This window comes from Pogoniulus pusillus, chromosome 5 (assembly GCF_015220805.1).
Source record: "Pogoniulus pusillus isolate bPogPus1 chromosome 5, bPogPus1.pri, whole genome shotgun sequence".
Taxonomy (NCBI): Eukaryota; Metazoa; Chordata; class Aves; order Piciformes; family Lybiidae; genus Pogoniulus; species Pogoniulus pusillus.
In genome coordinates, this window is record NC_087268.1 from 22,863,772 (window position 1) to 22,881,978 (window position 18,207).

An 18,207-nucleotide genomic window follows, 5' to 3' on the forward strand; every position below is an offset into this window, starting at 1 on the left:
TTTTAGATTGTTTCAACCATATTGATAATTCAAGAAGCTCGTAGATACCTGAATTTATTTATTTGCTTAGCATAGAGAAAGTGGATTTCATCTTTTCAGTCTTCTTTTTGTAAACTTAGATCTCAGATCTTAAATGCTGTTAAAAAAAATCTCAAATGCTGTTTTGATAATTATTTGTGGTCCGAGCTGTGAATCAAAATGCTGTGCTTTTGCCTCTGAACAGGTATTGGATAAATACAATCCTCCAGACCACTTCCTTCCCGAGTCGTACACTTGCTTCTTTCTCCTGAAGCTGCCCAGGTATTCCTGTAAGCAAGTCCTAGAGGAAAAGCTGAAGTATGCCATTCACTTCTGCAAGTCCATAGACACTGATGATTATGCCCGCATAGCGCTGACGGGAGAGCCGGCGGCTGATGACAGTAGTGATGATTCTGATAATGAAGATGCAGATTCTTTTGCTTCAGATTCTACACAGGATTACTTAACAGGACATTAAAAAAACAATATAAGGGATAGTTGTGACAAGCACTGAGGCGAAACGCCAAAATGACAATGAAGCCAAGGACAGTTTAGGGCTCAGAATATAGAGTATGTATAGTCAGAGAGATGGTAATCTTCCAAACGTGGGGTAAGTGTGTTTTACTACTCAGAGTAGCAATTAAGGGTTACATCTTAAACCATCAGCTTAGAATAAATGGCACACTATATGGGCATTTAACATTTATTTTAAGAGCTGAAAGTGCCCCCCCATAATGCTGCACTACATTTAGAACCTTTGTGTTTACTGAAGTGTTGTAAATGTTTATATAAATATGGTAGTGCAGCATCCAAAAGGCAGTGGAACCTTTTAAATTGTGGGTGCAATAGTTTTGTTTGGTTGGGTTTTTTTTCATATTAAGTGTTGTGTTCTGTGCATCTTGATTGTATATTGGAAATCCCGTGTAACAACTGAATAGTATTATAAATATTTCAATTAACTTTACTAGAAGTTTGTTAAAAATTTTGGAACATTGAATTAACATTATTCCTTTAAATTCTTCTATAGATAATAAAGATGGCCAATAGTTTCACCTCCACCCCTGGTTTGTATATTTTAGCTTATGCATTACTTATCTCAAATTTGATACCTTTCTGTGAACAGCATCATAATTCTTATCATGGAAAGTGTACTGTATATAATTTGTGCCATGTAAATGCAAAAGTTATAATTTCCCTCCAAATAAAAGTTCTGCCACAGTAAAAAAAACAAACCAAGTTTGTGTCTTTTAGTGGCCTTGCACCTTGCACATAGGATGAACATTGCAATGGCTCTGCTAAGAAACCTTTCTGCATTTTACAACTCTAGACCAGATGTTGCCAGTGCAACACCAACTTTTCGTAGGTGCATTACCATAGACAACATATGAGCTACAGTAAACTCAGAGCACGTCTACACAACCACATTAATGGTTGCAACAGGGTTTGCTTTATTTATGTAGCTGTTCCTAATGCTACTGTTGCCAGTAAATGTGTATTTGTTCTTGGACACGTGGGGAAAAAAGTGCCTTTCGAGGAAGTGTAAGGGACAGGTGTCTTCAAGGCCCTGAGCAGTTGGACTTGATGATCTGTGAGGTCTCTTCCAACCCTGATGATACTGTGATACTGTGAAAGAGTATGATGGTGCTCACAAAACAATATTGTCTCAGAGAAAATCAGATCATTTTATGAGGCTTGATCATGAAACGTGGTGCATTCAGAGAGCCTTTTTAAGTAACTCACTGAAGTAAATGGCATTTGAGCAGGCATATTGGGTTTACTACAGTGTATGTGCTAGTTTTTCAAAGTAGGAAGGTAAGATTTAGTTGTGGCAAAGCATTAGTGTTTTATTTTAAAATCCAACGGGTAACGACGTCCTACCGTTTCTTCACTAACTATTAGGGTGGGTATTTATGTGTAATCAACATTTTACAGTTCAGAGTATTGTTTTAAGTGTGTGCATTTGACTTCCACTCCAGCTTCTGTAAGTGTAAATATTAAATGTGACCATGAACGTTTTCCCAAAACATACTTGAAATATCAGAATAGTGATGGAACTATGTATTTGTTGGTAAAATGTCAGTTTTGAAGTTCATTAGCTTTAAAGGTCTCTATTTAGTGCTGGAGACCTCATGCAGTAAATGCTCCCATCCCCATCCTCTGTCTTGATTGAAATTCTAGATGTCAGATTGATGCTCTGTCCTCCAGATCTTCTCTCTTTGCTGATGAGAAACGCTGAGTCTTTAAGTCTTAAGGAAGTTAGAAAACCCAAAAACCTTAAGCAACGTTTTCAATCAGATTTCCCCCGAGGGTAAAGACTGGAGAATCTAGTACAGAAGTACTCACGTGGTTGTCTGCTGTCCTTCGCTGTGGTAACACCAAAGCCCTGTAGGCATCCACCTTGATCAAAGAGATTCTGTAGTCAGCTTTTTAGGAGATGTGGTGGATGAGTCATGCCCAAATATCAAGTCCAAGGACTGAGCTCAAGTTGAAATGGCATTTTCAGATTTCAGACTCTGTTTCAGGAGCAGATGTACTGCTGTAGCACACAGAATTTCCTGGGAAAGAAAAAGAGTGTCAGTCTTTTTGTTTTTCCCCAAGAAAAGCAAAAAGGAAGTATTCTTTATGTAAGGAAGCAGTTATGTTGTTAATTAGCAAAATCAGGTTTTTTTAAACCTTTATCTTTCCAGTCCTCTTTAGAAGAGTCTCAGATGCCCTTTTACAGTGTGAGATGCTTGTCACCTATGGTCTGGCTTACAGAATTTGAGTAGTCAGTTGACATTCATGAAAAAAAACATTGCTTCAAATGGTCAAAAAATAGGATTTGCTCCTTATTGGCTTTTTGGTGCAAAAGGGCTCAACTTTTTCAAGTGAGGATGTATCCATAGTGCTCCTTTTCCTTCTGTTACTTCACTATAAAACCCAAGGTGATGGTCTGATTTATTATAAAAGCTTTACCACTAAGAAGCTGATGTAAGAGAGAGAAATCCCTTCCCATGTTCAAAATTGCTCTGTTGCCTGAGTAAATTTCTGATGTCCCTAAAACCACATAGTGGCTGCTGACAGCCTGTACCTAAGGAGAGAAGGTCATTTAGTCCCACCAAGGAGTTCAGGGGACACATACCAGTTATAATCATGATCTGTGTTCCTTAAGATCACAGTCAAGTTTTCACCCAGCATATGTAGGTACTTGCCTTCCCTGCAAGCATCTTTAGTGCCAGACTGTATGTAGAAGCACAGGGCAAGAGCATCCTGGCTTGTATCAGACATAGTGTGGCCAGCAAGACTAAGGAAGCAGCACTGATGAGTCTGCGCCTCAAATGTTGAGTTTTGGGCATGCTGGCACATGTCTAAAGAACATGGACAGTGAAGCCTCGCAAGGGGTCTAGAGCAGGTGAATGAATTAGGGTTGTTTAGTCTGGAGGAGGCTCAGAGGGGCCCATTTCTTAAGGTTGTAGCAAGGTGGAAGTCAGTTTCTTCTCCCACGTAACAAGCGATAGGACAAAAGGAGATGGTGCTGAGTTGTGCCAGGAGGTTGAGTCACCATAGCTGCAGATACCTTTTAAAAAGTACTTAAGTCATAATTTAGTTATGGACTTGGCACTGTTACATAACAGTGATCTTTTCCAGCCTAAATGATTCCATGATTCTGAAACTAAACCATGCAGCACTCTTGTAGCAAAAATGGGAAGCAGTAGCTTTAACATCTAAACTTTAGACGAAGGAAAATGCAAGTATGTGTAGTTTTCCTGTAGGTGTTACCTTTCAAGGTTAACCTCCTGATGAATTGTCTTGGAGTCCTGGATACTCCAAAGTCCTCTCATGCCGTGGTTTGAATGGAAGAGGAAAGGCTCGAAAAACCTCTTTCCCCCCCTGCCCTGCAGGCTTGAAGCGGGACAGGAGCAAAGGGTCCTTCGGGCAGGAGGGGTGACCCGTGCCGATGCCACGCTGAAATCAGGCTGGTGATTGGCTGTGTGCTTCGCACCTAGAAACAGCAACTCAGCACTTCGTCTAGGAAGGTGTAAATATTGGGGTGCTTCCCCCTTGGGGCTCTCCCTGGCCTGGATAGTTCCTGCAGGGAGTCCCCAGGTGCTGCGAAGGACAAGCTCCTGAGGGACCAGACCGTCCCTGCTTTGGGCGGCTTCCCACCACCAGCACTCTTTTTGTGTAAGCTTAATAGGGCTAAGGAGCCTCTGATGTCTTTTGGAAGAGGGAGAGCTGACAAGCATCTGGGCTGCCTGTGAGTAGTGTAACTTTCTGCTCAGCCTGGTTGATACTGGGAAAAGCTGTTTTTATTAGCTTAGCCTTTTCCATTTCCTAGCTTCTAAAAGAGCCAAACTTATCTATAGTATCTTTTCTAAGATATTCTCAATGAAACTGAGTCTGCTAATTAAACTAAATTAATCTCTGTATATAGTTTTGGGGGCAGGATTTCAGGAAAATAATTCTGTTTTTATATATACTCCTGACTCAGCCCCATTAATTCCCTGCCTCCACAACATGCATTTATAGTCTAAAAATGACAATGTTAACTAAAATATGTCAACACAGTTCTTTAATTCAGCTGGAATTCAGGAGTGTGAGATTGGTGGGAAAGTTGTAGAGTCATGTCCTTACTCTTAAGTGAAACTGCAGGAAAGCAGCACAACTGTGAATAAGATGCAAACTGTTGGTTAACAGATGCTCCTAATACATGTTTGTTTCAAATATGAATGTTGATAGTATGTCTGCAAAGCACCACTCTTCAGTTTTGCATTTGGTCATCTGATGGCCAGTGTGTAAGATGGTGTAATCATCTCACAGCAAGGATGAGTTTGGGTGTGGTACATTGGCATCATGATCTGAAAAGAGCTCACAGGAGCATCTTGAGAAGTCTGGGGGACCTGAAGTCACACATGTGATAGAATGCATATTCCTCTATGATGCTTTTTTGTAAGTGGGTCAGTGTTAAGTGAAGAGACACTTAGTTCTCTTTGGGCACTTGCATACAGTCAGGTACTGATGATAAGTCTTGACAGTGGTGAGGTGCAGCACTTCTAAGAAATGCATTCCTAGATAAAGTGCACCTTCCTGCTTCACTGTGACAGCTCTATCAGCGCTCAGGGGCAAAAAGGTGCCAGTGCGGTTTGGTCTCAGTGGTCAGCCAGGCTTTGTTACCCTGTTTAGCAACAGCTCATAGGAAAAAAGGCTAAGTGTAAAATCAGAATGCTCTAAATCAGGATGCTTGCATCTATAGGGATCTACTCTTCTTTCTCCTTACGAAAAGTTGGAGCTGTGTCCATGACATGACAACTGTTGCTTCTTCCCAAAGCATATGCCATTTCAAAGGTCCAGAAGGGCAGAGATTAAAGAATGACTGGGTAGATGTAGCTGTGAGTTGTTTTCCTAGAAGATGGTTTTAATAATTAATACATTCATATAAACTATTTCACCACTGTTTTGAAGAAAAGATGCTCTTTAGCCTCAGAAACTCATCTGAGGAAGTTCTTTCTGTACTTTCCTAGTGATAATTTTCCTAACATTTGTTTGTTTGTGCTTGACATTTGTGGCAGGAACATGTGATTTGCCAAACACAAATTATGAAACCGTTCTAGTGCTCTGACTGGTGGTTAACAGATGAGGCATGGTTGCTTTGTTAATGGCTTTTGATGCTCTCCCTTCCCTTATAACAGTCTTTTACAAGAGATGAGGTAGAGGTAAAACTCAAGCAAAGTGTGAAGGTCCCTCCTAAACTAGAAAAACTTCTTATGTAGGAGTCATGCCTGTGTCCTTCCTGATTCTGCTGCTTCTCAAATACTTAAATTGCTTTCATTGCATTGACCTAGAAGCACCCCTGAAGATTAACTAGAGATCAGTGTCCATGTCCAACATAAAGCTGACAGCAAAAGCTCTGTTTGACCTGAGCAATGCAAAAGTCAATAGATTATGAAGTGCTGTGTATAGAGGGAGAAAGAAATCAAGAACATGAAATACCTCTCTAGGGAGGCCCAGTAGGAGCTGAACTGGCTTGAGTGAGTTCCACTTAGCCATGCTCCTGCAGAGGACAGGGGATCCCTGGGGGAGAACCAGATGGACAACCAGAAGAAGAATTGCCTGTGTTAAGTACAAATCTGATGTCTTCCTTCCTGTGGTCCTGGGGGCTGCTGCTTCCTGGCAGAATCATTTCCCTGGCTCCAGTCTATTGCACTCATGATCAGAGTTACCCATGTGGCATAGAGTCCAGCAGCCTTTGGAATTTTTAACTCTGACACAAAGGAAACCATTTTAGTTGCACATATGGGTCTACTGTACAGTAAGTTGCTGATAGCAGAAAAAGAAGATTGGGCACTTAGGCTGGTGGTATCTAGGGAACTGCTTCTGTTACTGCAAAAGCATAGAATCATAGAATCATAGAATCATAGAATCATAGAATCAACCAGGTTGGAAGAGACCTCCAAGATCATCGAGTCCAACCTATCACCCAGCCCTAGCCAGTCAACTAGACCATGTCACTGAGTGCCTCATCCAGTCTTTTCTTGAAGACCCCCAGGGACGGTGCCTCCACCACCTCCCTGGGCAGCCCATTCCAATGGGAAATCACTCTCTCTGTGAAAAACTTCTTCCTAACATCCAGCCTATACCTACCTTGGCACAACTTGAGACTGTGTCCCCTTGTTCTATTGCTGGTTACCTGGGAGAAGAGGCCAACCCCCACCTGGCTACAATGTCCCTTCAGGTAGTTGTAGACAGTAATAAGATCACCCCTGAGCCTCCTCTTCTCCAGGCTAAACAGGCCCAGTTCCCTCAACCTCTCCTCATAGGATTTGTGTTCCAGGCCCCTCACCAGCTTTGTTGCCCTTCTCTGGACATGTTCCAGCACCTCAACATCTTTCTTGAATTGAGGGGCCCAGAACTGGACACAGTACTCAAGGTGTGGCCTGACCAGTGCTGAGTACAGGGGAAGAATAACCTCCCTTGTCCTACTGGCCACACTGTTCCTGATGCAGGCCAGGATGCCATTGGCTCTCTTGGCCACCTGGGCACACTGCTGGCTCATCTTCAGCTTACTATCTATCAGTACCCCCAGGTCCCTTTCCTCCTGGCTGCTCTCCAGCCACTCAGTCCCCAGCCTATAGCTCTGCTTGGGGTTGTTGTGGCCGAAGTGCAGAACCCTGCACTTGGCCTTGTTAAATCTCATCCCATTGGCCTCTGCCCACCCATCCAGCCTGTCCAGGTCCCTCTGCAGGGCTCTCCTACCTTCCAACAGATCAACACCTGCTCCTAGCTTGGTGTTATCTGCAAACTTACTGATGCTGGACTCAATGCCCTCGTCCAGATCATCAATAAAGATATTGAACAGGACTGGGCCCAGCACTGATCCTTGGGGAACACCACTTGTGACTGGCTGCCAACTGGATGTGGCACCATTCACCACCACTCTCTGGGCTCTGCCATCCAGCCAGTTCTTGATCCAGCACAGAGTGAATCTGTCCAAACCATGAGCTGCCAGCTTGGCTAGGAGCTTCTTGTGGCAGACAGTGTCAAAGGCTTTGCTGAAGTCCAAGTAGACTACATCCACAGCCTGCCCCACATTCACCAGGCGGGTAACCTGATCATAAAAGGAGATCAGGTTGGTGAGGCAGGACCTGCCCTTCCTAAACCCATGCTGGCTGGGCCTGATCCCTTGGCTATCCTGTAGGTGCTTTGTGATGGCACCCAAGATGACCTGTTCCATGACCTTGCCTGGCACTGAGGTCAGGCTCACAGGTCTGTAGTTTTCTGGCTCCTCCTTACAACCCTTCTTGTGTATGGGAATCACATTGGCCAGCTTCCAGTCTTCAGGGACCTCTCCAGTGAGCCAGGACTGCTGATAAATAATGGAGAGTGGCTTGGCCAGCTCAGCTGCCAGCTCTCTCAGCACCCTAGGGTGGATCCCATCCGGTCCCATGGACTTGTGAGGATCCAAGTGACTTAGCAGATCCCTTACTGCTTCCTCATGGATTAGAGGGGGACTGTACTGGTCCCTGACTCCATCCACCGCTTCAGGAGTCCAGCTGTCCTGGAGACAACCTGTCCCACTAGTGAAGATTGAGGCAAAGAAGGTGTTAAGCACCTCTGCCTTTTCCTCATCCTTTGTCACTCTATTCCCCTCTCTATCTAACAAGGACTGGAGGTTGTCCTTGGCCCTTCTCTTGCCATTCATATATTTAAAGAAACACTTTTTATTTTCCTTGGCAGCCGTGGCCAGCCTGAGCTCCAAGTGGGCTTTTGCCTCTCTAATTTTTCCTCTACAAGACCTAGCAACCTCCTTGAACTTCTCCTGGGACACCTCCCCTCTTTTCCAAAGGTGATACACTCTCTTTCTAATCTTTAATTCCTTCAGCAGATCCCTGCCCATCCAGCCTGGCTGCCTCCCTCGTCGGCTCATCTTCCGGCTCATGACTTAATAGAATAAACTTGTGTATAGACTACAGGTACTAGAGGAAGAAAATATACTGTACAATGGTCTAGTATGGCCTAGAAACCAGCTACCTGGGATATTTGTCCCCTTGGGTGCATGTGACTGGCAGAGTGACACAAAAGAGATATTTTAAATCTCTTACAGTAAGGGTTAAGAGTGTGACCACCACTGCTAGCCACCCTGTCCCAGAATCCTGTCCAGCCCCCAAAGCCTTGCTCAGGGACTTGGGGACAATGGCATGGCTGCCTTTCTGTTTTACAGGTTCAACCAATGACAAACCTGTTCATGCTTCCTAGAGACACACACGTGGACATGAACACACAAAGGACGCTGATGCATCCAGCTCCACTCCACTGGCTAGGGGTTAAAGACCTCCACTGATTCAATTTTTGCTCATGCCCACATGGACAAGCATGCTGACTGCCTCCATTTACATGTAACCAGACCCTCTTACACCCTTTCATCTCTGTCTCTCTGTTGCTCCCTGCTTCTTTTCCTCTACATGTCAGTTATCAGCAGGCAAAGTCCCACCCACTCTCTCCAACACACTGGATTCCCAAGTTTCCATCCCTGCCACTTGCGAAGTCTCCATTTGCCTGCAGGTTCTTGCTAGCCCATCAGTTAGTGTGACTGGCCAACTTAACTTTTGGTTAGTGTGTTTGGTAATGCTAGCTGCTCAGGTTTCAGAGCTCTCTGTATTTGTGTCTCTCCATTCCCTTGTCCTCCTAATGGATAAAATAACCTTTCCCATGCACCATACAGGTTTATCAATTAGCAGAACTCACCAGATTTGTTCTTATTTTTGGTCATCCCTACTACCTCTGTTAGTAGGTTATAAAAGATGTGGTAGTTTGGGTGTTCCCTGCCCCCCCCCCCACTTTAGAAATCACCCAGACTAGACTCAGCTGGCTCTGGGAATATGAATGAAGCTTATATTTACAGCTAGCACAATATACAACCAGATATTTACAGTATATACAGTTATAGACAGAAATATACAAGGTAAAAGGTAATACAGAAACACAACTCCCCTTCCAGAAACCTGAGTCCCAAGGAGGGGCTCTCAACCACCCCTTCACCTTCCCCCTACCCCTCTCAACCTTACCCCAGTCCCAAGGAAGAATGGAGGTTCAGCCAGGGGGTTAGGAAGCAAAGTGGATTAGCCCAAAATGTAGGGCGAGTTTAGAGAGATGCAGCTCAGCCAGCAGCCCCAGCGAGAGTGGTTATCTAATGTTTTTATTTCTTGTTCCTATACATCTCAGCAAGCCTATGAGTGAGGTAGACATTACCATTGTTTTCTTTCCACAGCCTGTAATCTAGTTCCTCTCATCAAAACATTCTAGCCTGCTTCAAACTAGCACATAAGTTTTGGTTTTGTTCTTGTTTTTGCCTTCTTTGACCAGATACCCTCAAAAGAGTGAAACTCTCCTCCTGTGTATCCTTGCCAGTATGGTCAGAAGTGATTTATTATTAGTTGGCTGTGCAGCTAAGGAGTTAGCTCTCTGGTGCCCCATCTGTGCAAGGACCACAGACCAAAGAATTCAACAGTGATGAGCAGTTATGAATGAGCAAGTGTACTTTCAGGAAAGTTTCAGTGGTGTTTGTTGGCAGAAAGTCCATTTTAACCTGATAATAGAAAAAGCCTTGTCTAGAGTGCTGCTGGCTAGGCCCTCAGACACAAGCATGCTCCTTGGAGAAAGTACAATGGGGAGCACATATCTAGCAGTGTTAGGAAACAGAGGGGAAGGGAAAGGAAAGAGTGGGAATATCTGATGCAGAAACACTAGATAAAAATACTGTAGTAAATCTTTCAATATGTAAAACTTCTGGATTAAAAAAAGACAATGAGTTGTCCACAGCTATCCAAAGCAGATCAAGAAAAAATAGTGTTCTCAGAGCAGAGATATGTGACATCCCTCTCCTCCCACTTTCTGATTTTAGAGACACTTAAGCACCAGAATGCCCTGTCTAGGGAGATCATGAATTTAGGTCAATAGGACTTTTTAGAGGCTTTGTTAGACATCTCTTGGTGATGATCTGATGATCCTTGATCTACCATCATACAGACAGCTACCCAAATCAATTTCCAGTGTTCTATCATCTTATTTGTTGGTCCTGCAATGCCCTATTCATTGTTAGTTTCTTTAAAAGCAAGTTTCTAGAAAGTAGAATAAACTTTTCAGTGGTACCCTGTCCCTCATGTTCTAACCAAGGTGCCTTGAGATATCCAAACTTACTCTAGACAAAGATTCTTGAAATCTTTAGAATCTACTACAAGTGAAGACACTGGAGTTTTTTAGCTGCTTGCTTTTCCAATGTGAACCTAAATTGACTTAGCAGAATCTTTTCTGCTTCAATAACAGCTTCCTTAACTAGGTGCTGACTCCTCTGCCTATACACTTCAACCTGTCCCCATCAGGGATTGCTGATCATTTAGGGTAGAGCAGGCTGCCATTCTGAGTTGCAAGAGGCCTCTCATGCTTTCCTGCAGCTCCAGCCAGAGCAGTGTGTCTGCTGGTGATATGCCACAGCTCTCTCTGACCCTTGTGGCCCACAGCATCCCAATGTTTCTGGTTTATGGCCCTACAACATGAGTATCCATCACCACATTAAATTAAGGTGGGTGCTGACCCTCCATTGACAGTGCTCTGTTCAATACAGCAGTGTGGATAAGTTTGTTGTTTTAGGGGGAGAAACTAAATGGTGAAGCAATGAACCTGCAAATGACAGTCCTTCAGGAAGCTCTGGAAGCAACAGGCGAGTTAAGCTGCCACATTGGCATTTTGTTTTTTCAAGGACTGCATCTGCTCTAAAATACTGGTGAAAGCCATGCAGAAGGCTTTCACCTCCACCTGTCCCTGTCCCTGACTGCTCTCCCAAGGTAGGGAAAGACCCATACGCTAGACTGATGAGGTGACTCTTCTCTCATCACCTGCCTGTAGCTGTTGGTGCCAGTTTGACAGTGACATGATTTCATTTCTTTGCAGTCAATTTCACTGGCCAAGTATGATGTCGATGGGAGGACAAACATCATTACACCAGCCCTGCTCATGAGGCCTCCTCTCCCAACACTACAAATACTTGCCAAAGTACCTGCTCTCCTCCTGCACTCGGAGACTCTGTGCTGGCCATGTTTTGTTCAAAGCTGCAGGGAGGGAAGCCCTGCTGAGCTGTGAGAATTCCTCATGTTGGCAAAGCACAGCCTCATGAACAGCTGCTGCTTCAACTACTGATGAATAGGGTGTGTGGAGGCTGGTGGGGGAAGTGGTGAGAGCATGTGGCTACTTGCAAGGAAGGGTAAGGAGCGAGACTGCCTCTATCATCTGCAGCAGCTGAGTCCTCCTGATGCTCCCTAAGAAGTAGGAAGTCTATACATACCTCTTGTCCATTGGATAAAGTGCATAGTGCTGGGGGAACCTCTGAAATACAGAAGCACTTGGGTGGCTCTGACATTTTTTATCTGCCTTGTTTCGTTGTCTTCAATTCATTTATTTTTCTGAGTGTTATTTCTGGTTTGCAGACTCAGTGTTTGCATCCTAGTCAGTTCCTTCACTGGGATAGCCTGGCATTTTCAGGTCATGGGTCTGTAAGTCCAGCTTCAAAGCTTTTACTGTCAGATAAAAAGTGGCATGATCCCATGGCCTGGGTAATTAAAATGGCATGGGTAATTAAAAAATTAAATGTTGTGCAAAGTCATTTTGCCAACTCAAACTCACCCAAACGGTTAGAGTGCTGGGAAAGTAGATGCTATCAAGCTCAGTGCAAGCTTATTTATCATCTGTCCTGGTGCCAGCATGAAGCTGACCCAAATTTTATATTGTGGATCTTGCCTACTTCATCAGAAATGCCACCCTGTGACCAGGCAAATTGCCTTTCTAGTTTGTAATGCACAAATCCCAGCTGTTTATTGTGAAAATTGCATCAAATTTGAATGACAGTGGCTTTTTTTAACCATTTTTGTTCACTGTCAGAAGACAAATGTCTGACATTGTATGTGTCACAGGAGGAAAGCCTCCAGAAGAAGGAAAAGCATTTGCTATCAAATTCTTCATGAAACCAGGCAAGTATGACTCCGAGTGACAGTCTCAGCTCCAGTTGGAATCCTCTCTGGCTTCAGCCCCTGGGTTTGCCTCTCAGTCCTTGTTTCAAAAAGTGAGACTGCCTACATGCTGCAAGATGCTGATATCATTCTGATGCTCTCTTCCAAGGTGATCTTGCTTGGTCCCAGCAGCTTGCAGTGGTGTTGAGATAGGCATGAGTAGGGGAGGAGAAGCCTGTGGGAGACTTTCAAGCTTCCTTTGTGGTTAAGGCACAGGACCAGGAGTTGGAAAATCAAAGTTCCTGTATTGTACAGAGAAGATATTTTCAACACATAGGCTGCATTGATTACAGTGATCCTGTTGGTTAATATTCAAGGACTGCTTCTTCCAAGCTCAAGATCAGAGCATTCCAACAAGCAGGAAATCAAGAAAGGAAACCAGGAGACCCACATGGCTAAATAGGGGACTGCTGACAAACTCAAATAGAAGAAGAGAGTCTACAGATCATGGAAGGAGGGGCTGAATGCTTGGGAGGGGTATAAGACTGTTGTCAGAGGATGTAAGGAGGTAACTAGGAAGGCCAAGGCCTCCTTGGAATTCAAACTTGCAAGGGATGTCAAGGACAACAGAAAGGGCTTCTTTAAATACATTGCAGGAGAAGCTAACACTAGAGGCAATGTAGGCTCACTGCTGAATGAGGTGGGTGCCCTGGTGACATAAGGTACAAAGAAAGCAGAGTTACTGAATGCCTTCTTTGTCTCCATCTATACTGCTGGAGATTGCCCTCAGGAGCCCCTGACCCCTGAAGTCCTAGAGGAAGACTTGACCAAGGAGAAGTTTTCCTTGGTTGATGAGGACTGGTTTAGGAAACAGTTAAGTAATCTGGACATCCAGACATCCATGGGTCCTAATGGCATGCACCTGTGGGTGCTGAGGGGGGTGGTGGAGGTCATAGCCAGATCACTCTCTGTTGTCTTTGGTAAGTCATGGTAGACAGGAGAGGTGCCTGGGGACTGGAGGAGGGCAAATGTCACTCCAATCTTCATAAAGAGTAAAAAGGAGAACCCAGGTAACTGTAGACTGCTCAGCTTCGCCTCCATCCCCAGAAAGGCAATGGAGAAGCTTGTTCTTGGCACCGTCCTTAGGCATATCAAGGACAAGAGGGTCATTAGGAGCAGTCAACATGGTTTTACCAAGGAGAAGTCAAATTTGACCAACCTGATAGCTTTTTATGAGGACTGTCGTGGTTTTTTTACAGAGAGCTGACAGAAACGAAGCTCTCACATGAAATTGGAGAAAAAATACAGAATTATATTAGGAGAGAGGTGCAGAGAAGACATTACCAAACAAATACAGCATCCATGGAGAACCCCCTTGAATTTTCCCCCAACCCAAAACTAAATCTATAATCCCCAGTGCTCCAGTCCTCCCCCCCTCAATGCCTCTGCCATCCAAGAGGCCTAAACACAAGCCTCTGGAGGCCCAAAAACAGGCCTACTGCTTACATGTTTCTCACGAGTGCCAAGAGGATGGAGCCAGACTCTTCTTGGTGATGCCCAATGACAGGACAAGGGACAATGTGTGGAGCTTGTGGGAATGCAGCATGCAGAAGAGTTGTGTGGTGCAGGTGCAGGAGTGCTGTGGGAACAGAGTGAAGAGAAGAGCAGATCCTTGTAATAACAGCCCTTGGTTCTCACATGCAGCTGGACACCTTATCTCAGAAAGGGTAGATAATGGACCTCACTAACGAGGACAACAAGGCGTGGACTTATGCAGATGTGGTGGGTCGTCCCTGATTGATTATGCTAATGTGTGGGTGTGTGCTCTACTGGCTGAGTGTATAGATTTGGACTGTCACTATCAATAAACGGCTTCAGCAGAATTCACATTTGGATCTTTCTGAAGCTCAAGCGGCTCGCCCGAACCACGTTGGTTTATGGGCGTGTTTACCGTTGGTGTCTGCCGGCAAGCAGTGTGTGATGGTTTGGGGGTTACCCCGCCCCCCCACACTTTTGAATGTGCCCCAGCTAACTCAGAGGGACCCTGGGAATATAGATGAAGCAATTTATTTACAGCTAGCAGAATTTACAAGCAGCTATTTACAATATATACAGTTATATACAATTATATACAGAAATATACAAAGGATAAACAATACAAAAGCACAACTCCCCTCCCAGAAACCTGAGTCCCCAGGAGGGGCTCTCAAACCACCCCAACACCTCCCCCGGCCCTCTCAACCTTACCCCAGTTCTCAGGAAGAAGAGAGGTGCAGCCAAGAGGTTAGGGAGCAGGGTTAGTAGGAGCAAGGTTAATGAGATGTGTCTTGGTCTAAGGCAAAAGCAAGAGTGAGAAACAAAATGGAGAAAGTTTACTTCTTCTTCCCAGAACTCTCAGCGTGACTGTGAGAGAAGGAGACACAATTGTTTTTCATTTCACTGCCCATTATCTAGTTCTTTTACCAAAACATTCCAGCTTGCTTCAAACTAGCACACAGTGGTAGCAGGCAACGCAGCCTGCAACAGAAGCTGAGGCATAGGAAATTAGTAATATAAACATGAGGAAAACTTCTTTCACTGTGAAGGTGACAGAACACTGGAACAGGCTGCCCAAAAGGGTTGTGGAGTCTCCCTCTCTGGAGATATTGAGGACCCCTGGATGTGTTCCTGTGTGATCTGGTATAGGAGATCATGCTCTGGCAGAAGGTTGGACTGGATGATCTTTTGTAGTCCCTTCCAGCCCCTAACATTCTGTGATAGGAGTGCTGCACAGATATCTTTGATGGAGCCAAGGCTTTGTTCTTGCCAGGTGGTGCACTGCAGATAACCAGCTCATCCCACCCAGAAAAGTCTGCCATCCTGCAAAGGGAGCAAGGACAAATAGCACCAGTTCTTGCTGGTCTGTTAAAATGTACATTGCTGTAACCATGAAAGTAGCCTCAAAGTGGTAAGCACTGAGTGGGAACAGGAAAGAATAGGTAGAACATGACTGTGCTTACTTGTGTCCCATTGATTTCCCATTGGAATGGGCTGCCCAGGGAGGTGGTGGAGGCACCATCCCTAGAGGTGTTGAAGAAAAGCCTGGATGAGGCACTTAGTGCCATGGTCTAGTTGACTGGATAGGGCTGGGTGCTAGGTTGGACTGGATGATCTTGGAGGTCTCTTCCAACCTGATTGATTCTATGATGCTATGATTCTATGATTGTGTCACTTGGCTTAGGAAGGATGTGGTCAGCATAACCATGGCCAAGTAAAGCAGATAGTATTTTCCCTATGTCTTAATGAACAAATCAATTCTGACTTGGGTATTATTTGCCAAAGTTATAAGAGTTAAAGAATGTAGAGATAACTGATGGAAAAACGAGCAAGTATTTGTTTGTAGTGGCTGGCCAAAAATGCCTCCCATGCTTAGAGAATTCTTTTGGGATATCCATTTATACAAGGCTTTGAAGGCAGAAGCAGGGAGCACAAAATCCCTAGCTAGCACACACTTACAGGCTGTCTAATTTGAATCATAGCTGTATAAGCTGTTTGTGTCCATTTGGGAGTGGTACAAACTGTCTTATCACCTTCTTATTTCTTACAGCCTGGTGACAACTGCTGCCAGGGCCTTATGGGAGATGGTGAAACAACTGTACCGTGGCACATCTGGGACATTCAGCTTACTTTATGGTCTATTCTGAGACAGTAGTGCTTGCAGAAGTTGTCAGTGCCTCCTCTACTCATCAGAGCCTAGGTACAGCTTTCCTGCTGATTTTAGGAAAGAGGCAAACTGCAATTACTGAGCAATTTACTGGCATGGCTCATCTTGGGGTTATTTTATGAGTTTTCAGCAACTTGTCTGTTTCCTGAAGACAGAAGCTCTTAAAAATAACACCATAACTATGTATTGAGAGGCATTGCCCTGGGTCAGATATCGACTAGTGTGAAAAGCCACCTTGGGGATTATGGATTGCTCTGAGAAGGGACTATACCATGTGAGAGTTGGACTCTAGCGTGATAGAGCTCTTTCATCTAGTGAGTTACAAATCTAGTGAGTTACAAATTTAGTGAGTTACAAATCTAGTGATTTACAGTTGTACCACTGTTGCACCACAGGCTTTGAACCAGTGTTGAGTAATTCTCATCACCTATGTAATGAATTCCACCTGTCACAGTTGAATATTTGCACGTAACTCCGAAATGAAAGGTTGACAATTGTCCTTGAGGATGCCCCTGTTGATGGTGCAGAGATGGCTGTCCTTTGGTATGGCTTTTGGTCTGATGGAGTTACATGAGTGAAGAGAATTTCTACTAAATAGTTAATCAGTCATTATAATTTTGCAGTTTTCTCTTATAGGATACTGAGCTCTTAGAGGCCCAGGTCACTCTGAGATCTATCAAAGTCTGTGGTCAGCACAAGAAACAAACAGACAGAAAAGAGAAGCTGAAAAAGGCCAGTGGGCATTATTGCTTCTGAACCTTCTAACAGCCTTGTTCACATTAATGTGAGATATCTCTGCCATGTCTGAAGATCTGACAAGTAAAAAGTAAGAAACAACTATGAAGTGAGATGAAACAGTGCCTGTGAAATGTGTCTCTCCTTCACTTGAAACTGATGTGAAGATGAGTATTTTTGGCAAGATTTTGTTATAGCTGAGATTCTGGGAGCCAGATAACACTGTTTAAAGCCTGGAATGAAAATTCTTGTCACCAGTTTGGCAACAACTGATGTAAGCCTATTGCGGAGAGCAGGAATTAATACGTGGCCGAGTCGGGAATTTATCAAAAATAGTTGTTTTTTATTTTCCCAAAAACCCACCCCCACAACTATATATACAAAGATTAATTTAGTTTAATAAGCAGATTCAGTCGCATGAGAATTAATCTACACGGATACCATCAATAATCTGGCTATATTGGAAGTCAGAATTTGGAAAAGGCCTCAGCTATTAATTAATAGCGGTTTCTTACTAAATTAAGCTAAGCCAAATAACTCACTCAGGCTGGCTCGTGCGGTCTGTCTTCCTCTCCCTTTCAGCGGCTGCAGGAATCGTTAAGGGTCGTTAAGGGTCATTAGGCAGACAAAGGTGTCAATAGGAAAGCAAATTCCTGAAGGTCTCTGCAGTCCAGGCACAGGGAGTGTGTGAGCTCAGGCAGACACATATGTCCAGGCACAGGCAGACTCCAAAGCAGGAACCCCAAAGGCGGGAAGACCCCCAACATTTATAACCTTCGCTAGACAAAGGGCAGAGTTACCACACTTTAGGCGCGAAAGCGCACGGCCAGTCCCAGCCTGGCTCCAGCGCGGGAACTCACGGGGCAGTTCCCCCACCCCTTCACGGCTGCAGGGCAGGCGAGGGGGGAGGGAAACCAGGCGGCTTTCCCCCTTTCCCCCCGAAGTCCGGGCAGGAGAGGAATTTAGGGGTACAGGACTCCAGGACAAAGCCCTACAGAGGTGGAGATGTTTCATCTCAACTGGACTAGCATGATAGTGAGGTGAGGCTGGGATATGTTAGGTAATGTGAAATGATACTATAACTTACCTAGCAGAATTGCATACAAATTATGTGCACATGAAGTCCATGTAATGGCCTAGACAAGCGGTCTGGGAGGTGGGTTGGGAACTGGCTGTCAGCCTGTACCCAGAGGGTGGTAGCAAATAGCTCTTTCTCAGCCTGGCAGCCAGTCACAAGTAGAGTCTCACAGGAATCAGTGTTGGGCCCAGTGCTGT

The 18,207-nt window shown here is 44.5% G+C and overlaps 1 protein-coding gene across 3 annotated transcripts in view; it reads left to right on the forward strand.

Annotated features, from left to right (window-relative positions):
- The window catches only part of HERC2 (HECT and RLD domain containing E3 ubiquitin protein ligase 2), a 118,017-nt gene extending 116,767 nt beyond the window's left edge, over window positions 1-1,250 (forward strand). For all 3 annotated transcript variants that reach the window (XM_064143509.1, XM_064143510.1, XM_064143511.1), the window contains one exon: window positions 224-1,250. In XM_064143509.1, the coding sequence (XP_063999579.1) occupies window positions 224-496 (273 nt within the window). In that variant the 3' untranslated portion in view covers window positions 497-1,250. The remainder of the gene's footprint in view (window positions 1-223) is intronic.
- Window positions 1,251-18,207: the final 16,957 nt, after the last annotated feature.